This window comes from Capsicum annuum, chromosome 1 (assembly GCF_002878395.1).
Source record: "Capsicum annuum cultivar UCD-10X-F1 chromosome 1, UCD10Xv1.1, whole genome shotgun sequence".
Classification (NCBI taxonomy): Eukaryota; Viridiplantae; Streptophyta; class Magnoliopsida; order Solanales; family Solanaceae; genus Capsicum; species Capsicum annuum.
In genome coordinates, this window is record NC_061111.1 from 254,767,741 (window position 1) to 254,788,865 (window position 21,125).

Genomic DNA, 21,125 nt, shown 5'->3' on the forward strand with positions numbered 1-21,125 from the left:
TTTACGCCTATAAATAAACATAAATGAAGTGCCTCATTAATTTTAAAGTGCCAAATTATATTATTGCATCTTTAACCCTTTATGTATAGTATCCTCTTCTTTTCTAGCTAGGATCACTTTCTTTTACAGCACAACACCTATTCTATGAAAAAAGAAAAGGTTTAGTTTTACTCAGACATCGTTCTAAAACCCTAGCAATGGGTAAAGTTGTTGTCACGTGTTCAGGTCGTGAAAAAAGTCTTCCGCTATGTACGTAGTCCAAGAAAGGGGCGAACCACAAGGATCTATTGTACTCAACTTTATTTTGCATTGTACGCAAGGTAAGGGTTGGATCTATCGTAGGCAAACAACAGTACTGTACTAGCCACTGGTAAAATTGTTGTCACATGTTCAGGTCGTGAAAAGTCTCTTGCGTAAATGCAAAGGTAATGCTGCGTACAATAAACCTCCTCGAACACCATGCATAACGAAAATTTTAGTACACCGACCGCTGCTGCGGTTGCTAAGATGGAGGGTGGTTGCAGTTTTCACTAACTAAAACATAGGTGAAAGCTCAGCACAAAAAGGTTTCGTTATGTTTGTCTGCCCAGAAACCAGCACACTCACTGCCACCAAAGTACACATAGCTAGCTAGCTTTTGGCCATCACTCTTTATATTTTATCTAGTATATCATATGTGACATGTCAGCAATATCTATGGACCTTTTTAATTAATTTATTAAATGAAAAATCTGGTTAGCTGGCTTTTACTTCAATATAGGCATGAAGTTGGAAAACCTATGATCCATATCTATGTAATTATTACGTGCTCCTATAACTATATAAACACAACTTTACTACTAGGGTGGACCTTGCATATGCCATGTGTTAACTTATTATGGATCTGAGTTACACAACAACAATAATAACATATTCCATATAAATAATTCGGCAAAATAAAATCTTAGAAGAATAGAGTATACACGAATCTAACCTTTTATAACTTAAAGATAAAGCGACTGCTTCCGATAGAATTAATTCTATTGAAATCACTGCATTTTTGTTTAACATATATATATATGTATATTATATTTAAAAATAACATCATAATGAAAAGCTTTTATGTATGGATCTCAATAGTAAGAGGAAGCATTAATTATTTTGATATGTAAAGGAGTGTATACTTAAAATTTTATTTTATTTTTTTTATGGAATTTATAATTTTATATACATGTATGCAAATAGTGAGTGTGACATGAGAATGGCCACTACTTTTTAATGTACTCTGTTTTTTTCTTTTTATCTATATAAGGCCTCTGCCACAATACAACAGAATAAATTTATTTATAGACGTCTCTTTTTTTTTTTTTTTTTTAACAGTTACGTAAATATCGTACCTTAACATGCTTAGGCGTAAATTTCAAATACTTTTAATTACACAGATTATGCATGCCTGAAAATCCAAACAAGTAAAACCGAACGGGACATGATGTATAATGAATTTAAACTAAATAACTCCTTATTTTATTTAATCTAACAAATTAATTATATGAACGTGATAATTTTCAAGCCTTGTCATGGGAAAGCCAAGCGCAAGGTAGAGGAACGTAATAATTTTCAAGATTTTTTTACCATTTCATGTCCATTTTACTTGTCATGTACGAATTAAGGCTTGAAAAATGGGTTACGTGACACTGTGGTCATCTGACTAAACTTGATATATTATGTATATAATTTTTAAATATATCTAATAGTATCCGAAGACACCCCAGGGCAAAACGATTGATTGGTGCACTAATTTAAAGTTAGTCTTTAACTCCTTTAGCTCAACGGATTAAATCTCTATTGTCAATTTATTTCTTTTTTGAACTTTATTTTTTCAAAAGGTATCCCTATGTTTTTATTTTTATTTTTTTAAAAAAAATCTAAAGTTGTTGTCACAATGGTGCACCAGTCGTCTTGAAATTCTAGATTCGCCTCTTGTCATTAAATATTATTTATTTTTAAAACATTAAATTTATTATATTCTAAAGATGATATAATAAAATTATCTTGATTATTGTTTCTTAAATTATGCATTATATCAATAATAAACAAGTAAAGATATACGAATAGAATAGTATTTTTGTAGAATAATTTTGAACAATGCATGCCTGGAGGAGTTCATTAAGAGTCAGACAGTGGCGCAAACAAACATCAATAACGATGTTGCCTCAACATTAACATAACTTCCAAATCCAATATAACAAGAAAAAATAAATTTATCTTATTCCAACAAGCATTGAAATATCAAACATTTCTTGTAAGAAAAAGGAATTGTTGATTTGTGCGATACACCAACTTTCTTGGTTCATGCATTAGAAAATCACTACTACGATCCAATCCCTTTAATTAAACATGGTCCACTTTGACTTGGAACAAAAGAATTTTTTTTTTAGTTGAGATGTATTTTATTAAACCAATCTTATTAATTAATGACTATTACTATTAATTTTTGCGAAAAAGTAAAAAAGACTCTCTTGATTTGCAAAGATTGACAAACAAAAGGAGAAGTTATTTTTAATATAGGACCAAGCAAAATGAAACGAATGAGGTATTACGATACATGTATTCTTCGTGCACTAGAAAAGAGGAAAAAAAAAAGAAATAAATTAAGATATATGTATTAGACCATTAGGGATCAAGACACTAGCAACTTCAAGCTCAGAAATACTATGAGAAACATCATTCAGATTTTGAAGAATGCAAAATACCAATATGAATGCTAACCACGTTGTGGACTTCATGGGAAAATACCAATTTTTGCTCATTGTATATCGTCATAGCTTTTGTTTTGGATAGGTTGTGTGTCCCAGTGCCACGCTAAATAGTAACGTATGCAACATTTTGGAAAAGTGGACTCGATGTTCATAGAGGAAACCTGTCTACTTGGTGTAGTTAGGTCCTTAGTGAGTGGAGGACAAGGGTTCTAATCTGCATACATTCAACCAAGACTCCGAGTGTCGTGGCACCCTCAACCTAATACATAGATCCGCCCATATATATAGCACCTTCTTACTCGGTCATGGAGGTTTGGTCTACGTCCCCCTCCTTTTTTTTTTGTATCTACAATTAGATGAATGGACAATAACATGGTCATCTAGACGCAATTTCTTTTTTTAAAAAATATGTACTAGCTAGAAGTACATGATAGAAGAATACCTATAAATATTTATGTACATGAGCCAAAATGTAAGTCAAGCCTATAGAAGTACGCTGGTTTTCAAAAGAATCATTGATTGAGAAAGCATGTGAAAAGAAGTAAAGAATAACCACTTCTTTTAAAAAAATTAATTTCGTCAACCCAGAATACAACTCCTGGGTGGTGAGGGGTTTGGCTCGACCCCTGCCTTGTATATTTAGATGACCAAAAGATACATGAGGGGGACATTATCCCAAAACCTCCCAATACATAGTCTAGGTCTAAAAGACACTAATACTTATAAATCAAAGGTGAGAAGAATTAACTAGCGCTAACCAAAAAAATAGAAAATGAGTATCAGAGCAAGGCTAGAAAATAAAAGATTAGCAATTGACTTCAATGAAGATTTATCACTTCCCTAGGAAAAGAACAAGTCAATTCATAACGAATCGAAAATAGGTGAGTGATCATATATAACTCTGAAGAAAGTGACTTAGATGAATATTGAAAATGAAAGTGATTATGATTGTAAACGTACATGATAAAGCATGTTGTGGAATCTAACAACATTAGCTTTTATGAAATTAAAGAAAGGATTCTTAAGAATTGGATGTTACTAAATTACTATCTATATAGTTGTAGAATTTGATTTTTTTTTTTAATAATAATATATGATAATTGAGAAAACGATGATGAAGAACTTGATAAAGAAAAGGATTTGGGTCTAACTCAACCTCAAAAGCTAGCTCATGACGGGAGGATTGCCCAAGACTATATAAGGAGACCAAGGACCCTTTAACCCACCGATGTGGAACTCCAACAGAACTCTCCGTCATGCTAATGAGAAATGTTTTGATGAAACTAATGATGTGCCTCCTAAATCACAATTAGTAAAAATGACAACCTCAATCTCAAGAAGGAAACATGGTCTAAGAAGATGGGTGCAATTTTAGAAAAGTTGAGAAAGTAATTAAGTAGAGTGAAGTAAATAAGAATCATTTCCTCCACTTGTCTTCAAGAGAAAATGAGTGATTGAGAATGCTCCTCCTCACTGAGTTTTCAACAGTAACATACCCTGCATGTGTAATTTCACTATTCCATAAAAAAAGAAAAACCTCACCTTTGATCAATTAATTCCTTCCATCAGCCTCATATACATGAGGCACCTTATATACTATATATTAAGAAGAAGAAGAAGAAGGAGGTTGGAAGATTAGCTATTAAAATAAAGAGAATTAAGATCATAGGGGTTTATTTGGTCTAGTCTCCTCCAACCCCTATATTTTTTTTATATATGTCAACATGCATTTAAAATATGTTTTAAAAAAATAAAGAAAATAAAAAGGAAGTCAAGGAAAGCTGTGGCATTACTAATAAGTTGTATGAGGGTCAAATCCTGCCCTGAGCAATTGAGAAAATCAAACATAAAATAACCAGCATTAAGAAGATCTAGCAATAGTAGTAATTCATCATATATGAATTAACTAGATAGTATTAAATATACACAAATTGAACCTGAAATTAGTAATCTTTCAACCTCAAAGACTAATTCCCATGAACATTGGCATCATGAGCAGTACTGTGTTAAAATGAAATGGACTCAATGTGCTAATTTGTCCTCCTTAATTCCCAAATTAGGACTAATCAGGAACCCCCTTCAATTGATCTCTGTATGTTTTTCTTAATGTTTCTTTCTTCCTTACTTGTAATTTGGTCCCTTCTGGGGGGTAGAGAAATTAAACATTAGAGTATATAGAAGATCGATCAAATATCCAAATCGAAGGACTTGCCTTTTTCAGATGATTCTTCAGAGGGCATTGGGCTGTTGTTAAAATTCCTTAACGAAGATGAAAATTGCAAATAAGAAGAAGTTGTTGTTGTTGGGATAGATGACATATCAGAGTGATCCATGGGGCAATCCATATTCACTCCGAACAACCTGAGTCTCTTTGCTGCCACTTTACCTTGAACCACTGGCACCGAATTGAACACCCTTGGCTCCACAACACTTCTATTAGTACTGCAGCCTTGCTCGGCCGCTCCTGATCTCATCATCACATTATTGAAAGGGTTTCCATTTACCATTGTAGCCATAGTGCTATTGTTGTTGAAACTAGTACTCATCATGTAGTAAGGAGTACTAGTAGTAGTAGTATTATTGGAGTTACCACCAATTCCATAGATGTAACTATGTGGATTATAATAGTTAGGTCGCTGAGTGATACTAATATTGCTGCTGCCTCCTCCTTCGAGTAGCAAATTATGCGAATAGGTTGTTGGATATGGATGTAAAGGGAAGAGTCTCCCATTAGAGAAATGGTGAGGGGGAAGCATATAGTGATTGTTAATGTCATGATCAGGACGCCTGCGCCAGTCTATGAAGAGACGATGCTTAGACAATTCACCAGTGCCGCGCTGAAATGAAACTATATCTCCAGCATCTAGCTTTTTCTCCTTGACAAAACGACTCCATCCCTTCGTCATTACATAGCTCTGGCTACTATTCCAATAGGAATACCTGAACCTCCAAGGCTTCCCATTACTGTCTTCGAAATTCAATAGGAGTCCCCCCTTGTCGTTGCTAGAGGAATCCAAAGGGAAGTACTTCTCCGCGTGCTGTTTTGGAATGACTAAACGATTGAGCTTCCCCACATCACTAGGGGTCACTACCTTATCGAACATATGTTCCCTCTCAATCATGCCAGGGTGATGATGAGGGTCTTCGCCTCCATCTACAGGCGAAGAATCCATCAACATAAGCTCCGTACTGCTCTCGTTGCTGCTCGGCCTTTTCTGTTGGTAAGAAGAGGATGATGCTGAAGAAGAGAAAGGGCACATACCTTTTGAAGAGTCAGCTTCTTCTTGTTGGATCTCCCTTCTACTACCAAAGAAATTCATGATCTATCAAAGGTATAGATCTAGAAAAAATTGTCAAGAGGAGCAGTATGTAGTAGTAGTAGTACAACTAATTTTCAATCAAATATATGGTTCAGCTAGCTAGGGTTATAAAGACTTGAAATTAAACTTGATGATAATGATAAGGTACACAGTTTGTGAAAGAAGAAAGAATGGATTTGTCTAGCTTCCCATCAGCCCTAATTACAATAATAGTACTAGTACTACTTAGTATTAAAGAAGGGTTGGCAATTTGGTGCTAGCTTTTTTCTATTTTGTTGTTAGCTAAAGAAGAAATTAGAGAGTGGCAGTACAAGAAACCTTAATCAGGTAAAGAGATGATGATGATGATGCCTTCATATCATATGTGGTGATTTTCTTCCTGCTGGAATCTTATCAAGTTAGGCAATTTTTTCTTTAAATTATTCTTTCTTTTTACTACTCCTTCAAGAATGAAAGAGAAAGAGAGAGAGACCAACCCACCAATAATCTGATTGGACGTTTTTCAAGACCTTGTCTTTGTCATCACCCTGGGTGATATAGTATATGTAATCAAAATTAAAATACACTTCCATATGTGTATATATATTTTTTTTACATATATGGTATCTTCACTACAACAGTTGACACTAATAGTGGTGGTATATATATATATATTTTTTTTTCATTTCTACTACCTATATATGGCCCAGTAGACAAGAGGTCCAGCTGTCTTGTAAAGCACAGGTTTCTAACTCTCTTCCTAATTTATGCAACTAGCTTTGTATAATTAGGGTAAGTAGGCATTAGAGATTAGCTAAGCTGATGGTTTATTACATTATTACAATTGTACCATTATTATTTTATTAGTTATATCTGCCATAATAGATAGTACTACTTTAATTTGAAAATATATAGGGTTTGGGGGGATAATATATAAATGCTATACTTAATTAATTAGCAAAAGTCCATTATATTGATCCTATATATTAAAGGAACCAGTAGACAAAAATCTAGTACAGATCAAAAATGTTTTGGGATTATTTACTGGCTTGTTACTGCAAGAAAGAAAGGCCGTATAGTTAAAATCTGCTCATTTTTCTACCTGCTAGCTATTCCTTCCACAAATAAGCGATATGTCGAAGTTGTGGGATGTCAAAATATATTGTTATGCTCTTTTCAGTATTTTCTGAAAAGCAGCAATTAGGAATAGTGAATGTATAGACAATATAAGCGGAAGCTTAAGATATTACAAGCTTTAATTAGGGTCGTTTGGTATGCTGGACAAACATAGATATAGTCTTCGGATAAAAAAGTAATTCTTGACTTATCCGTTGTTTGGTCTCTAATCCTGGCTGCGATAAGTTATACCAGGATTATTAATTAGTGTAAGGGTTAGTTATCCTAGGATAAAACATTAATGAAAATGATAACAAATATTCTTGAGAGCCCTCAATATAAGGTGGAGGACATTTCGGCAAACAAACAATTTCTTTCATGAAATCATGCAATGCATATTGTTTTTAATATAACAAGTCAAACAGTTTATAAGAAATAATACCAAAATAACTTCTCCAAACCAAACAATCCCTTCGTTAACAATTTCATCATCTATATATTACTTATACTTTTATCTATCTAGCCTGATTATAATTAATTAATTATCACTCTCATGAGCTAGCTAGGTTGATAAACCTGGAATGAAAAAAAAAAAAGAAAGTGACAAATAGTGATAATTAATATTGGTGGACTGACAATGCACAGAGAGAATGGGATAATCTATTGAATAAGTAGATTGGGGACCAAGTAGTACTTTTCTTTTACGTACAAAGTCTTTCAACTATATGGTAAAATTAAAGAGAAGATTTATCCTGAAAATAGAAAGGAAAAGAAAGGAATGGGGAGGGAGGGGGGCTAATTAATAAATATTGGCATTTGAGTTTTAATATACAGGAGGTGGAGGAGTCTATATCATATAATATATGATATAGAATAGAGCTAGGTAGATAAAGGACCACACACACATATATATATATATATATATATATTATAGCTACCCCTATATTAGTTTTCTGCTGAAATGCCCATGTGGGGGATTCATATGATAATGCCAGTCTAGCTAGCCATATCAATCTCTCTTTAATTTTCTTTCTTTCTTTCTTAATGAATGAGAAAAGAAAAAGAGTCTTTGCAACTTCTCTGCATGCTTTAGTCATAACCTAACTATAATGTTTACTCCATTTAACTCATGCATGTATATAGACAACTGCAATTAATTTCTGTACTTATAAGTCATTCTTTAAGAGATCTCAGAGAGAGAGGAGATTATAAGGTGTGAAATCAAATCAGTGGCGGATTCGGGATTTAGGGATATCGTGGGTGTTTGGAAGGTTCGAACACACACATATTGACGTCCAAAGCTTTAAGGTTCCGCATGAAAACTAAATCACCCAACTATCATGGATCATGGCTTACTAAATTTTTTATGTAATTATACCTAATTTGTGTCAAATTTCACGAGTATCAGAGACCCTTATCAACAAATTAAAGTATTAAAAGTTCAAGTAGCCAATCAGTTACTTTATATTTTGTACAGTTTCAAATTAGGTTTAGAGTTTAAGTTTATGGGAGAAGGTTAAATTAAATAGTACTCCCTCAGTCCATCAATAGTGGTTCACTGTTAGACTTGGCATATCAGTTAAGAAACAGTAAATGATAGGAGTAATTTACCATATCACTCATTGAATACAATTAATTCAATACTTGAGAAAGATGCTTGCAATTAATAACTGAGAGTAAAATGGGTAGAAATGGGTAAAATATCAATTGATTTTCTAAACTGGACAAATATTGTTGAACATTTATTTTTAGTATAAGTTAACAAGTAAAGATGAACCGAGGGAGTATCTATTTAATATAATTTCTTGCTTATTATGTAAAAGTTCACTTTTTTAAAAAAGGTAAAGTTGAAAAGAAAAAAAAATCAATACCTTTTTGATTATGTAATAAAAAGTTAAATTTTTGAATTAAATGTAAAAGCTAAAAACACCAATATAATATGAAATGAAGGAAAAATATGTTAAATGCCTGCATATATAAACTAAACCATGTAATTTAACTTTTTCGTTTTATAATTAATCCACCTTTTAAGTGTTGGGGTTTGGTCTTGAACCTTACCTAGTATGTAATTTCAAGGATTAATATATACAAAACCATCCTATCACTATACAAGAAGTTAAAAATGTATGTCATATTCAGAAATACATGACTTAACTATGATTAAGGATGTGTTTATTACCATTAAAAAAAAAACATTTTCTTCAAAAATCATGTTTTTTAAGGAAAATAAGTGATTTTTTTATTTATTTTTTTAATATTTAATAAGTAAGAAAAAGAATTATCCTAAAAATATTTGTGTTTAATCTAAACAAATACTACGGGAGCAAAGTGAAGGTGATCGAGGGTATGTAGGGTTGTGGGGTACTTGTGGGGATGAGCGCTACGAGGATGTGAGTGAACATGAGATGAGTTGGAGGACAGAAGGAACAGGCAATGTAAAATGACACCTATGAAATTTGTTTTTTCTACTTTTATTAAGAAAGTTATTTCTATTTTTAAGAAACTTGTTTACTAGAAAAAATATTCTCTAAAAATTTTAACCAATAAAACATAAAAAAAATATAAAAAGTATTTTCTAAAAAATGTTTTCCGTACCGAGGACTACAACCTAAGTGAAAAAAAATAAAATGTTTGAAAGGTGTGTATTACATTAGTTAGTGTACGTGACTGTGACTTAATTACATCCTACATCTTATTGGACAGCATACACTATACTTCTGATTTTTCTTTTTCCTTTATTTAATTTCCTAATCCCTCTTTGGTTATTAGTTTAAAGCATGGCTTTTTTCTTTTTTCTAGGCATCACTACTTTCCTTTTATTATATTGAAAGCATTCAGTAGTAGTAGTACTGTATGATCCATCATATATTATAATTTATATTCCTATACCCCAGCTGGTCTTAATTGGTTTTTAAATACATAAAACCTAGAGGGACATTAATTAAGCTGTGTATATAATTACACCTTCATGTTAGAATTAGATATATATCTCTTCAATTATTTGAATTAAGTTTTTCTGAAAAATTGGGCAAGGGTAGGTGGTACGTAGTCTAGTATATTTATATACCACGCGTGAGATAGAGGTGGTCCATGTATATAAGAGTTGCAACATTATATTGATATTGATGACATTACACACCTAAAATATAAAAAAAATGAAAAAACAAAACAGTCTGATGTGGAGGGTCTAGGGAACGGCTCGATCACAAGGGTCTATTTTACGCAGACGTACCACAGTGGCGGATCGGAGTCAGAAATTTGACGAAGAGTGTGCAAATTTTCTTCATAGTTGCGTTAAGGGTGTGGAAAATTAAACACACACTCATAATAGCCGTCATTTAGCCTATATACACAACATATTTTTTCAACGAATCACCCTTTGATATAGGTGGCTCCGCCCATGTCGTATCATGCATTTGTACAAGAGGTTATTTTCAAGGTCTGAATCTGTGGCTAGTATCTAGTCATATGAGAACAACTTTGTTAGTTGCTCTAACGCTCCTTATCTAAAAGAAGAGATGCAACACGAGCACTGAGAAGAATATAATGGTGTGCACATTAAAAGAGAGTAATTTGAGCATTTTATCGATAGCATTCTTCTTTGATCGATATAAAGATAGAATATTCAAAAAGAAACTAAAAGTGAAGATTTGTCTAACTTACCACTTATTAAATTGGTAATTCCATTGAACAACAACAATATAGTCGTTATTGAAAGAACTCATTATTATTGAGTTGACTTAGCACTCCACATGAATAAATTAGCTGGTTGAGGGTATGTTTGGTAGGAAGGAAAATGTTTCTAGAAAATAAATGAGTTTTTTTTATTTATTTTCTTGTGTTTGATAGTTAAATAAATACTAATATTATCCTAAAATTTTTTGTATATAACTTAGACAAATATATTATAGGAGATGCGTGTGGCAGGTAGGTGTTTGGGAAATATATTATAACTTAGAGAAGTTCATTTTTCTCATTTTTAAAGAATTTATTTTTCTAAAGAAAATGTTATCCTTGGAACCAAATACACTTGAATTGTCATGTTAATATAATTTTTCCAATTAAAATTGTAGCATTCCTTCAATTAGGAAAAGAACATAGCAATATGATCATTTTTGACATTGAAGATAATGTTAAATGAGTAGTATTAAATGCATACGTTTTTATGATCAGTGAGGGTATGGATGAGCACCTAAATATTAGGTCACAATGGGTTATTCTAATTATTTAACTCAAAAAAAAGGTGTATTATCTTAAATATTAAAGAAGTCTCAATGGATATTAGTTTATAATTTCTTATCATAATAACCTATAAGTTATGCCCGAATATGAATTCATCATGAACTTCTAAAAACTAATTTCCAACTTGACATAAATTCAATTATTAAAGAAGAAAATTAAAAATCGATTCAGGACAAAAATGTAAAATTTCATTAATACAATATTATGAAGATAACAATGCATGTTAGCTGTCGTCATTAACCCAAAGCTGGGTGACGTCTGAATGCAAACAAGTTAGTATAATTCTTTCCTATTTTGTTGTGTTGTGAAGATAATAGTGATTAAATATTTAGAAAATGTTTTATTTTTTCTATTTTGTTGTGTTGTGAAGATAGTAGAAATTAAAATATTTAGACAATGTTTATTATATTGACTTATTAATGCACTATATGTTAATTGATAACATATAGTCCAAGTACGCTGGACGGGTAGTCTTACATTAATTATAAATATAATAACTCATCTAATTAATGCTATGGAATCAAATGAAGTAATGAACACATCTTTCCTTGTATGTTTTATTTCTATTTAGTTAGTCAAACTGAAAAATATATATTATTTGCTAAACTGAATAAGTAGCACATTCTTATATACCACTACTAGTCTAGCCTTTAAAAAATAATCATTTTGTTCCCCTCCCCCCTCCCCCTCTAAAAAAAAATAAGAGAAATATTGATGTAATATACTTATGCAAAGTCGGGTTAAATGAGTTCCGCGGGTAAACAATTCAGTGCAAGTTCAATCTGACGTTACTGATGTAAAAAAGACATCTAGAATAGGTTCAGCTAAATGTTGAATCATAAGTAGGAGGGATGATGCTTCCTTTTCTTTTTATAGGTCTACTTCTTTCACTACTTATGCCTTATAGAGTAGCGATAAAAATAAGCTTTTTTTCTGAAATCTACACAGAGAAATCAAAAAGTTTTAACTTACCGCCACTCCTTATTTTTCCTTTATTACTATTATGTTCTGCCCTTACATCGTAAAAGTAAAGGTTAAGCCATAGAACTAGATATACTTAAGAGAAATAGAGAAGAGCAGAACTTTACTTCTTTGCTTAGGCATAAGCAATAGCAAACAATCTCAAATGTTGTAGTTTAAGTGGTCTGCTATCGATAAGAGGGATTGATCGGATGGTAATTAGCACTTCCACTTCTAATATAATTCAAAAGTTGTGGATTTGAGTTATTAAGAGAGAAAAATAGTGCGAGTTCCTTGGGGGGGTTGGGGGGGGGGGGGGGTTGGAAAAAAAAAAAAACAAAACACTCATCTTTTCAGGTTCATTCAGAAGGAATAACCAAAAACAGTTAACTCCATCCGTTCACTTTTACGTGTTCATCATTTTAAAAACAAATTTTCATTTTCACTTGTCGCTTTTCACATATCAAGAAAAGATAAAAAAAAAAATTCATGTTTTACCCTTAACATTAATTTCTTTTTCTTCAAATCATTTTTCAAAACCTGCTACGAAACATCAAGTAATAGAAATGATGTGGTAAGATAATCACGTAAATTATTATTTTCTTAACGGGTGTGTTAAGTAAAAGCGAACGGACGGAGTAAGTTTTAAACAAAATTAAACTAAAGATGGATTGGACTTGTTGATTATAAACTTGGTCAATTGGGCAGATTTCAGTTGTAACCATGTTGGGCCCGGACAATGAATACTATTGGGCTCATCTGAGTTTGATCCATTGCTTACCCTCCCAAATTAATGCTGAAACATAGCCATCAATATTAATTTCTCTTATTCCAAAAGGTTAATTAAGTCAAGAGATTTTTAACTCAAAACAACTGCAATATATAGTGAAATTTGGAATTAATACATCAATAAGAAATACATGCATTGATTTAGGAAAAAAAAAAGTAGAAAAAACAAAATTATTAAAATGATTTGTGACAATATTATTCACTTCCGATATATTCTTCTGTAAAAACATCAATTTACTTCCTCAACGTCTGCAATATGTATTCAGCATAAAGGTCCCTGCATAACAGTGCAAATGTAAATGCATAATACATAAACGTTCCCTTTAATTTGGCCTCAATTGGCATCTATACCCTCCAATTTTGAGTGTACACAGGTACGCACTTAACCTTGTATAAAGTTGAACAAGTATACACATGAGCCCTATGTGTCGTCTTACGTGGCAATTTGGCGTGAGACGCCATGTACGCCGCCACCAGGGGAGGAGCCAGCCTTTTGTTCGGGGGTTCGGCCGAACCCTCTTCGAAGGAAAAAATATACTATTTATACATGATTAAAATTATATTTTATGTGGTTATAGTAGGTGTTGAACGCCCTTCTACTAAGTTTTCTTTGAATATGAAACCCCTTTAGTTGAAATCCTAAGTTTTCTTTGAATATGGATCCCCCGTCATTGAAATCCTAGCTCCGCCTCTAGCCGCCACGTAGGATGTTTGTGTTTACTAGTTTAATTTTATACAAGTTTAAGCGATTATTTGTGCGCTGTCAATGTATATAGTTGCTCAAATTAGTAGGCATGTAGAGATCGAACAATATTCTTACATAGAGTACTGGATGGCCTCAGCAGCAGTATTTGGGGGCAGAAACTCATCAACTGCAACCTCTTTGTTCTCATTCTTCTTGTCTAACATCATATAGTCAAGAAAATCAATGTCCTTCACAGAAACAGTTATGAAAAAAGAGTAATTAAGAGGATACATTCTTCAAAGAAGCGGCGAATTTCAGCTAAACGATGAGGAGGAAGTTGGTCGATGTTAGTATAATGTCGATATTCTGGATCATCAGCACACACTGCTATGATTTTATCATCCTTCTCTCCCTGAATATAATTTACTTTTTAGTCTCCAAACAAAACAAGTTGTAAGTATAACTGTTATTATACAAACCTGATCGATCATAGGCATTAGTCCGATGGCTCTAGCTCGAAGGAAACAGCCTGGGAGGACAGGTTCCTGTTGGACAAACGTACATATTTGTTCAGGTTTTGGATCATATAATAACAGGCTTATGTCCCCCGGTTTGCCCTGTTCATTTACCTGCATGAGGACTAATACATCCATGGGGTCATTATCTTCACATAGCGTTCGAGGAATGAATCCATAGTTCTGAGGGTAAACCACCGATGAATACAGCACTCGATCAACCTGCAAGTCATATATACGCATAATGTGTAGGAAGGACGACTGATCATATTGTAAGAGTTACATCATTCTGTGATATATACCTTAATGAGACCAGTTTTCTTGTCAAGCTCGTACTTAACTTTGCTTCCTTTTGTTATCTCAATCACCTGTGAAGATCGATACAATGTATATACACATATATATGTTACCGGATCACATACAGTACGTAACTAAGCAGAGTGATTTCTTACAACATTGAAAACATTGGGAGCTTCAGGTCCTACATATCATTGAATTAGCAACAGAAAATGTATTAGGCCAGATAGTACGCTAAAGTAAACACTGGAAGAATGAAAAACAAACCGTGGACAGATACCTATCTCGAGATCATGCCAAGGATGGGCAGCAACAGATCGTCTGGACAAAGATGAAAGGATCCTCTCATTCAAACTAGGGGCAGATCTTTCGTTACTCATCTTTTAAACGCGATGTATGTATATATGTATATGAATTGAATCTAATTAAATGCGGAGAAATTTCATAATATGATATTATAGTGATAATTGTGATATAATATAATATAAAGTTGGAACGTAGCCACGCACATTGAGGTCTTTAAGAAATTCTCCTTAATTTTCTCTTCCCTTTCCTTCTTTTAATATCCTCCATTAATATGCATGGATCAATGTGACTTTCAAATTTTATTATATGTTTTACTTTTACCTTTGAATAATGCAATTAATTTTTTGGATCTAAGATCATCATATTCGACCAGTATTGTCACTGCCAAACCGGCCACTTTACACATTGTTCTACTTGAATAATACTAGTATCAATTATATATTCACACTAAATAAACTATTGATGACATGTTTCAAATTAGTAAGATGTCAAATATTAAACCTGAGAAGTATTGCGTGAGGACGCAAATCACGTGAGATTTGTAACGTAAGACGTATATGTTTACTTGTGCACACCAAAAATTGGATGGCATAGAGGTCAATTGATGCTAAGTCATATCACGATCGCATGTTTGAGAAGTCACATAAGCTAAATCTTAATTAGTGTATCAATTATTTACCTATTTGATTCAGCAGCTAGTAGAAGTAATGTCAACCATACATAATCAGAAATAGAACCTTAATCCCAACCAAGCACATATTCAATTGGATATTATTGGGTCCACTACTAATGACTCATGTTCACCACACAGATACATGACTAAAACAGAAGAAACCAAGTTGGCCAATAAGAAGTGAGGCAATCTCACCTTATCCACACTCCTACCACAACCTTAAATTACATTCACTATCCATAAATCCTATGTTGACAATATAACAAAATCCATCACCAAAACAAACTACTTAAAAAAGTGTATCTGATTAAATTTCTTTTACACTATCTTGATCAAGAAAATGGCAGCAATGAACTCAAGTGTATTGGCATGTAGCTATGCTGTCTCAGGCATTGGTGCATCTGAACTCACCTCAAAGTATGCTGCTGTTTCCATGTCTGGCTCTCCATCACTTCAGAAATTGCCAGTCATCAAGGCTCAACAATCCTCCAACAAAGACCAGATAGCCGGAAGAAGAGTCGCGCTCCTCGGCCTTGCTGCTGCTCTTTTCGCCGCCGCTTCCTCCAACTCCTCTGCCAATGCTGGTGTTATCGATGACTATCTTGAGAAAAGCAAAGCCAACAAGGTATATAAAACTATTTTAACTCGCAAAGTTTAGATTTCGAGAGTCAAACAGTTTAAGTTTGATCGTGAATTTGGGCATGATATATTTGGAAACTACGTAAAAACTGCTATAAGTCGATGATATATTACTCCTAGAACTTATAATAAACCTTTTGAATATGTCATTATAGGAATTGAATGACAAGAAGAGGTTGGCCACAAGTGGAGCAAACTTTGCAAGAGCATACACAGTTCAATTTGGAACCTGCAAGTTCCCTGAGAACTTCACTGGCTGCCAAGACCTTGCAAAGCAAAAGGTAATTTCAATCATCTTCTTATGATCTATCTTTGTTTGGTTTATGCTTTGATTATAATATACTAATATACGCGTTTTACTGTATTCAGAAAGTGCCATTTTTAAGTGACGATTTGGACTTGGAGTGCGAGGGCAAGGACAAATACAAGTGTGGTTCTAATGTGTTCTGGAAATGGTGAAGACTTTGTATTCTTAAGCAGAGTCCTTTCACAAAATGTATCTATTGTGACAGTGAGAAGTAATTTGTTTGATGTTCGTTAAACATCGCATTGATTGCTTTAATTCGTCCATGTTACACTATATATCTGCTAACAATTCTCCAAACTCATACAAGCATTAATGTTATATCTGAAATCTTCAGCTTTGTTCTTTGATTTTGCAAGCCACCTCCACCACAATATGGCCCTGATTACCAAACTAAACAGTTGATAAAATTATGCAAGTTGCACAAGATTAAATCTAGAGTTATTTCTTAGAAGTGGTTAAGGGAAGAAAGCTGTATATGGAGCAACTTTTAGACGCCGCAAAACAGTTTATATGTCTGTCACCACGGTCCACAATAAGAAGAAAAGCCTCGACCAAAGTCCCCATGAAACGTATATTTATGTATGAACTCCATCGCCAGACCAAAAGTAGTATCTGTAGCAACCTTATTTACATGTGTGCAATTGTAGTCCTGGGCAAAGAGTGGACCAGCTTAACTTGCATCGCTGCATTTTAGGTTCGATAAAAACTCAGCTTGCAGACCTCATTTTGTATAAGATCTAATGGACTATACGAAATAGCATTCGAGTAATATTTGAGTATTGAACTTCAAAAATAATGTTTACAGAATTTAGTGATATATGGAGTCTGTTCCACCTTCTGTAGGCACAGGGGTAATGAATTCTTTTATACTAAGCAAGTGAAAATTAAATTAAATATGAAGAAGTGAAAATTGGATAATCTTTATAAGGAAAACTCTGGCCTAACCAGCTTCCTTCAAATGGACTCATACATTACATTACATAATAAATGCTCAATTAACACAGATCCAGTAATGATAATGAAGTATTCATAGAGTAACAGAAGTTTGGTTTAGCATTTTCAATTCAAGAACATAAACTCAAACAGCTAAAAATGCCTAAATTGTATCCTTAACTCACTTAAAATGCAATATTAACAAGCGGAAGTTGTTTAATTACTACTCTTAAATCATCTTTTCAAATTCAAGTAATGTAACATCTAAAGCCTTTTCATACTGCTTTTAGCAGGCAGCATGCCATCAGTCAATTAATCTTGCTGGGAGAGGTTATCATCCCATTACACTTCCCGCTCTATAAATTAAGTACATCTTAACAAGCGATAACCCATGATTAACGCAGTTCATCATCTTAACATTTGTTATGAAAATTAAGATGAAGGCAGCATTCACGTTTGCAATCAGCTTCCACTATGCTCAGGCTTCCGACCATGGAGTAAAACAACCTAGAAATCCATGGTCTGATGGACCTGAATACATAACTCAATGGCCAATACCACCAGGTTCAAAGTTCAGGCAAATGTTGATCTTTCGAATGAGGAAGGCACCTTATGGTGGCATGCACATAGTGAATGGGATCGAGCCATGGTTCATGGTGCCATTGTTGTTTATCCCAAACTTGGTACTTATTCCTATCCTTTCCCCCGACCTGCTGCTGAACTAACCCTTGTCTTAGGTACGGTAACAATTCATTAATTACACGATCTTGTTTCCTCGATTAATTTGATCACATTGTCTTGATTCGATCTTAGGGGAGTGGTGGAAGAAAAATGTTGAGTTGGTATACGATCAGTTTATTAGCTCAGGAGGCGAACCAATTGATTCTGATGCTTACACAATAAACGGTTAGCCAGGAGATCTTTACCCTTGCTCAGATAATGGTACGTATATTGTAATCTCCGGCCATCAGAGAAGCAACAAAGGGCAGCGTTGTCTTCTGATTTCCAGTTTAAGACCTTTCCTGTCACTGTAATTGCAGATACGTTCAAGCTAGAGGTGGAGTATGGCAAGACTTATCTACTTCGGATGATAAATTCTGCGATGAATGAAATACTTTTCTTTGCAGTAACCGAGCACAAGCTCACGGTAGTAGGAACAGATGGAAGCTACACTAAGCCGTTGACAAGGGACTTTATCACAATAAGCCCTGGACTAACATATGACTGCATTTTGGAGGCTAACCAAAAGCCTGATCGATCAAGCCTAATGGTACGCGATTATCAGCGAGTATGAACAACATAAGCTTTGTCAACCCATCCATTGATATCCTAGAATCCAACTACTATCACGTAAAAGGCGTACTCATAGGGAAGAACTTTCCATGGTTTCCACTTTCCACCATACGTATTCAATTACACTGCCCATATCCTATATATGCTTCAGGAGTTTGGTTTTTGCATTGCCATTTCGAACGTCATCTGACATGGGGCATGAACACGGTATTCATTGTGAGAGAAGGCAAACACCGTGAAGAACAGTTGCTGCCACGTCCATCGGACATGCCTCCATGTTGATTGCAGGTGAAAATTTTCAACTATGCCCAAACTAGATGTTATTGTAAATTTGATTAACCTATGTATTGAACAAATAAAGCTCTTTGAGCCTCTTTATCTGTACAAGTTGATGATTTGCCTATGAAATCTTTTACTTGCTTATGCTTAAACTAGACAGTTTATACCATTTACGATCTCGATTTGAAAGTATCTGAGGTAGGATTACTCGACGAACCTTCTTAGAAGTTGCTAGTTCTATTAGCAACTATATTTAATAAATTAGAAAATGTAAAATTAGTTGCCTAATAGTTGGTTGTTATTGATGACCACCAAAAGTTGGTTGCATTTGTGATGATAATTCTTTGCTTCTTATGCAAATCTCTCATATTGAAAATGATAAATGGTTAGTACTAATAAATTACTCCCAAATATATAATTTTCTCACGTTTATATATTTTTCTGTGGATGGTCTCGTCATACTACGTCATATCACAAAGCTTAAATTAATCTGAAATATATATTAAATATCACCAATATTTGTGGGTTGTTTCATGAATAGTCATTTTGGGCTATTTTTGTAATAGGGTATTCGTATAAAGACAATAAGTATTAAAAGTTGTTTTACCGATTTTTCGTCGAAAGAGTTTGATGAATTGAGAATTGAACTTCTTTGAGAGTGTATGGTGGAACTTCTTTAGTGTAGTCATAACGTTAGTGAGATTAGTGATGGATGGATTTGATCTAAAAATTTCTTAATCTTGATTTTTACGAGAGTTAATCATTTGTGGATTCAGATCGAGTTTCTCTATTCTAATTGAAATCAAGTTCTCTTTTTCCTTAGTTAATTGATTCAATTAGTCATTCTTTCTTCTATTCTCGTCTCTTATTTCCCCACTATCTTTATTTTGTATTGTTGATTTTAGTCACTCGATTGAGATCGTTATCACCATACAATATACTTGTCCACTATTAGACTTGTCACACTGGTTAAGAAGCAATAAATAATAATGTAATTTTACTATATCATCATTTGAATATGATAAATATAATGCCTCGAGAAATTCATTGAGTGATTAATAGTAATTAATAATAGAGGTAAATGGATAGAAAAAGGTAAATTATTTGTTGATTTCCAATCTGAATAAGTATTGTTATGTATTTATTTTTAATACAGTGAATAAATAAATATGAACGGAAGGAGTATATTACAAAGGCATTCAGTGAATAGTTAAGTACTAGTAAAATAAACTAAAAGGATTAATATTAACCCAACAGCGTTAACAAGAAGTCAACAACTAATGAGATACAACTATTAATAGTAGTACTAATTAGTCTTCTAGACTATATTAGCTAGCACTAAATAATAGGATTAATATTAACCCAACAAAATTAACAAGAAGTCAACAACTAACCAACTATAACTATTAATTATTTAGTCTTCTAGACCATATAGTTAGCACTAATGGTGATCTTTTTAAAAAAGTAATAATCCTTTTTGTTTCATTTATGTGATACTGCTTTCTTTTTGTTATGTTAAAAAACTACTCCTATTTAACTTAAACATCTCATCTACACTTTTTAACATGTCTTTATTGAAGTTTTAAGATAATTTCAAAAATATTAGTATAGCTACACATATATTATAGAGTATTAAGAATTCAAAAAGTTTTGAAGGATCTTCTTTAATCTTTTAAAACTTCCTCTGTTTGGAGCGCTACCCCCGAATGGGTCCTATTCGGTGCGAATCCGAATTATTCGGACTCCAATGAAGGTACCAGACATCAGATGAGAAACAAAAAAAAAAGTGTTATATATATTATAAATAGTACTCCATAATCTGTTCACTTTAACTTATCACTTTTCACTTGTTGGAGAGTCAAACTATATAAATTTTGATCAACATTTTAAAATATATTTTTTCATCATATTAATATGAGAACGATTGCAATTTATTTTTTTACAGTTTTCGAATATCTAAATATTGAATTAACCTAATTCAGTTTAGCTTCTAATAGATTAGTTAAATTGACTATCATAAAACGAAACGTGAGAAGGGAAAATAAACAGTTAAC

The 21,125-nt window shown here is 33.2% G+C and overlaps 3 protein-coding genes and 1 pseudogene across 4 annotated transcripts; 2 read left to right on the plus strand and 2 right to left on the minus strand.

The window, feature by feature from the left end:
* Positions 1-4,543: 4,543 nt before the first annotated feature.
* LOC107856070 (B3 domain-containing protein Os03g0120900) lies at positions 4,544-6,567 on the minus strand. The gene has a single exon (XM_016701063.2). It carries the CDS (start codon positions 6,056-6,058, stop codon positions 4,925-4,927), a length of 1,134 nt encoding a protein of 377 aa, XP_016556549.1. The 5' UTR covers positions 6,059-6,567; the 3' UTR covers positions 4,544-4,924.
* A 6,630-nt stretch (positions 6,568-13,197) lies between these two features.
* On the minus strand, positions 13,198-15,286 carry LOC107857430 (soluble inorganic pyrophosphatase PPA1-like). Of its 2 annotated transcripts, none has more exons than XM_016702312.2 (8): positions 14,922-15,286; positions 14,800-14,825; positions 14,647-14,712; positions 14,459-14,566; positions 14,309-14,374; positions 14,121-14,241; positions 13,965-14,046; positions 13,198-13,421 (listed from the first exon to the last, which is right to left on the minus strand). In XM_016702312.2, the coding sequence occupies exons 1-8, from the start codon at positions 15,019-15,021 to the stop codon at positions 13,379-13,381; spliced, it is 612 nt and encodes a 203-aa protein (XP_016557798.1). In that variant the 5' UTR covers positions 15,022-15,286; the 3' UTR covers positions 13,198-13,378. The 2 variants fall into 2 exon arrangements, with proteins under 2 accessions (XP_016557798.1, XP_016557797.1); XM_016702311.2 differs by having other exon boundaries at positions 14,797-14,825; positions 14,922-15,264.
* A 311-nt stretch (positions 15,287-15,597) lies between these two features.
* Positions 15,598-16,821, plus strand: LOC107851947 (photosystem I reaction center subunit N, chloroplastic). Its single transcript, XM_016697001.2, has 3 exons — positions 15,598-16,245; positions 16,415-16,540; positions 16,629-16,821. Exons 1-3 carry the CDS (start codon positions 15,961-15,963, stop codon positions 16,716-16,718), a joined length of 501 nt encoding a protein of 166 aa, XP_016552487.2. The 5' UTR covers positions 15,598-15,960; the 3' UTR covers positions 16,719-16,821.
* A 152-nt stretch (positions 16,822-16,973) lies between these two features.
* On the plus strand, positions 16,974-19,631 carry LOC107857431 (annotated as a pseudogene).
* Positions 19,632-21,125: the final 1,494 nt, after the last annotated feature.

What these genes read in the sequence shown, in the direction of transcription:
- LOC107856070 (XM_016701063.2), bottom strand. Translation starts at nt 6,058, where the DNA reads ATGAATTTCTTTGGTAGTAGAAGGGAGATCCAACAAGAAGAAGCTGAC.
- LOC107857430 (XM_016702311.2), bottom strand. Translation starts at nt 15,021, where the DNA reads ATGAGTAACGAAAGATCTGCCCCTAGTTTGAATGAGAGGATCCTTTCA. An exon ending in TAATGCCTATGATCGATCAG is followed by an intron (nt 14,242 to 14,308) that starts GTTTGTATAATA and finishes AATTATATTCAG; the next exon opens with GGAGAGAAGGATGATAAAAT. An exon ending in GAGGCCATCCAGTACTCTAT is followed by an intron (nt 13,422 to 13,964) that starts GTAAGAATATTG and finishes ACTGTTATGCAG; the next exon opens with GGACCTTTATGCTGAATACA.
- LOC107851947 (XM_016697001.2), top strand. Translation starts at nt 15,961, where the DNA reads ATGGCAGCAATGAACTCAAGTGTATTGGCATGTAGCTATGCTGTCTCA. An exon ending in AGAAAAGCAAAGCCAACAAG is followed by an intron (nt 16,246 to 16,414) that starts GTATATAAAACT and finishes ATGTCATTATAG; the next exon opens with GAATTGAATGACAAGAAGAG. An exon ending in AAGACCTTGCAAAGCAAAAG is followed by an intron (nt 16,541 to 16,628) that starts GTAATTTCAATC and finishes TACTGTATTCAG; the next exon opens with AAAGTGCCATTTTTAAGTGA.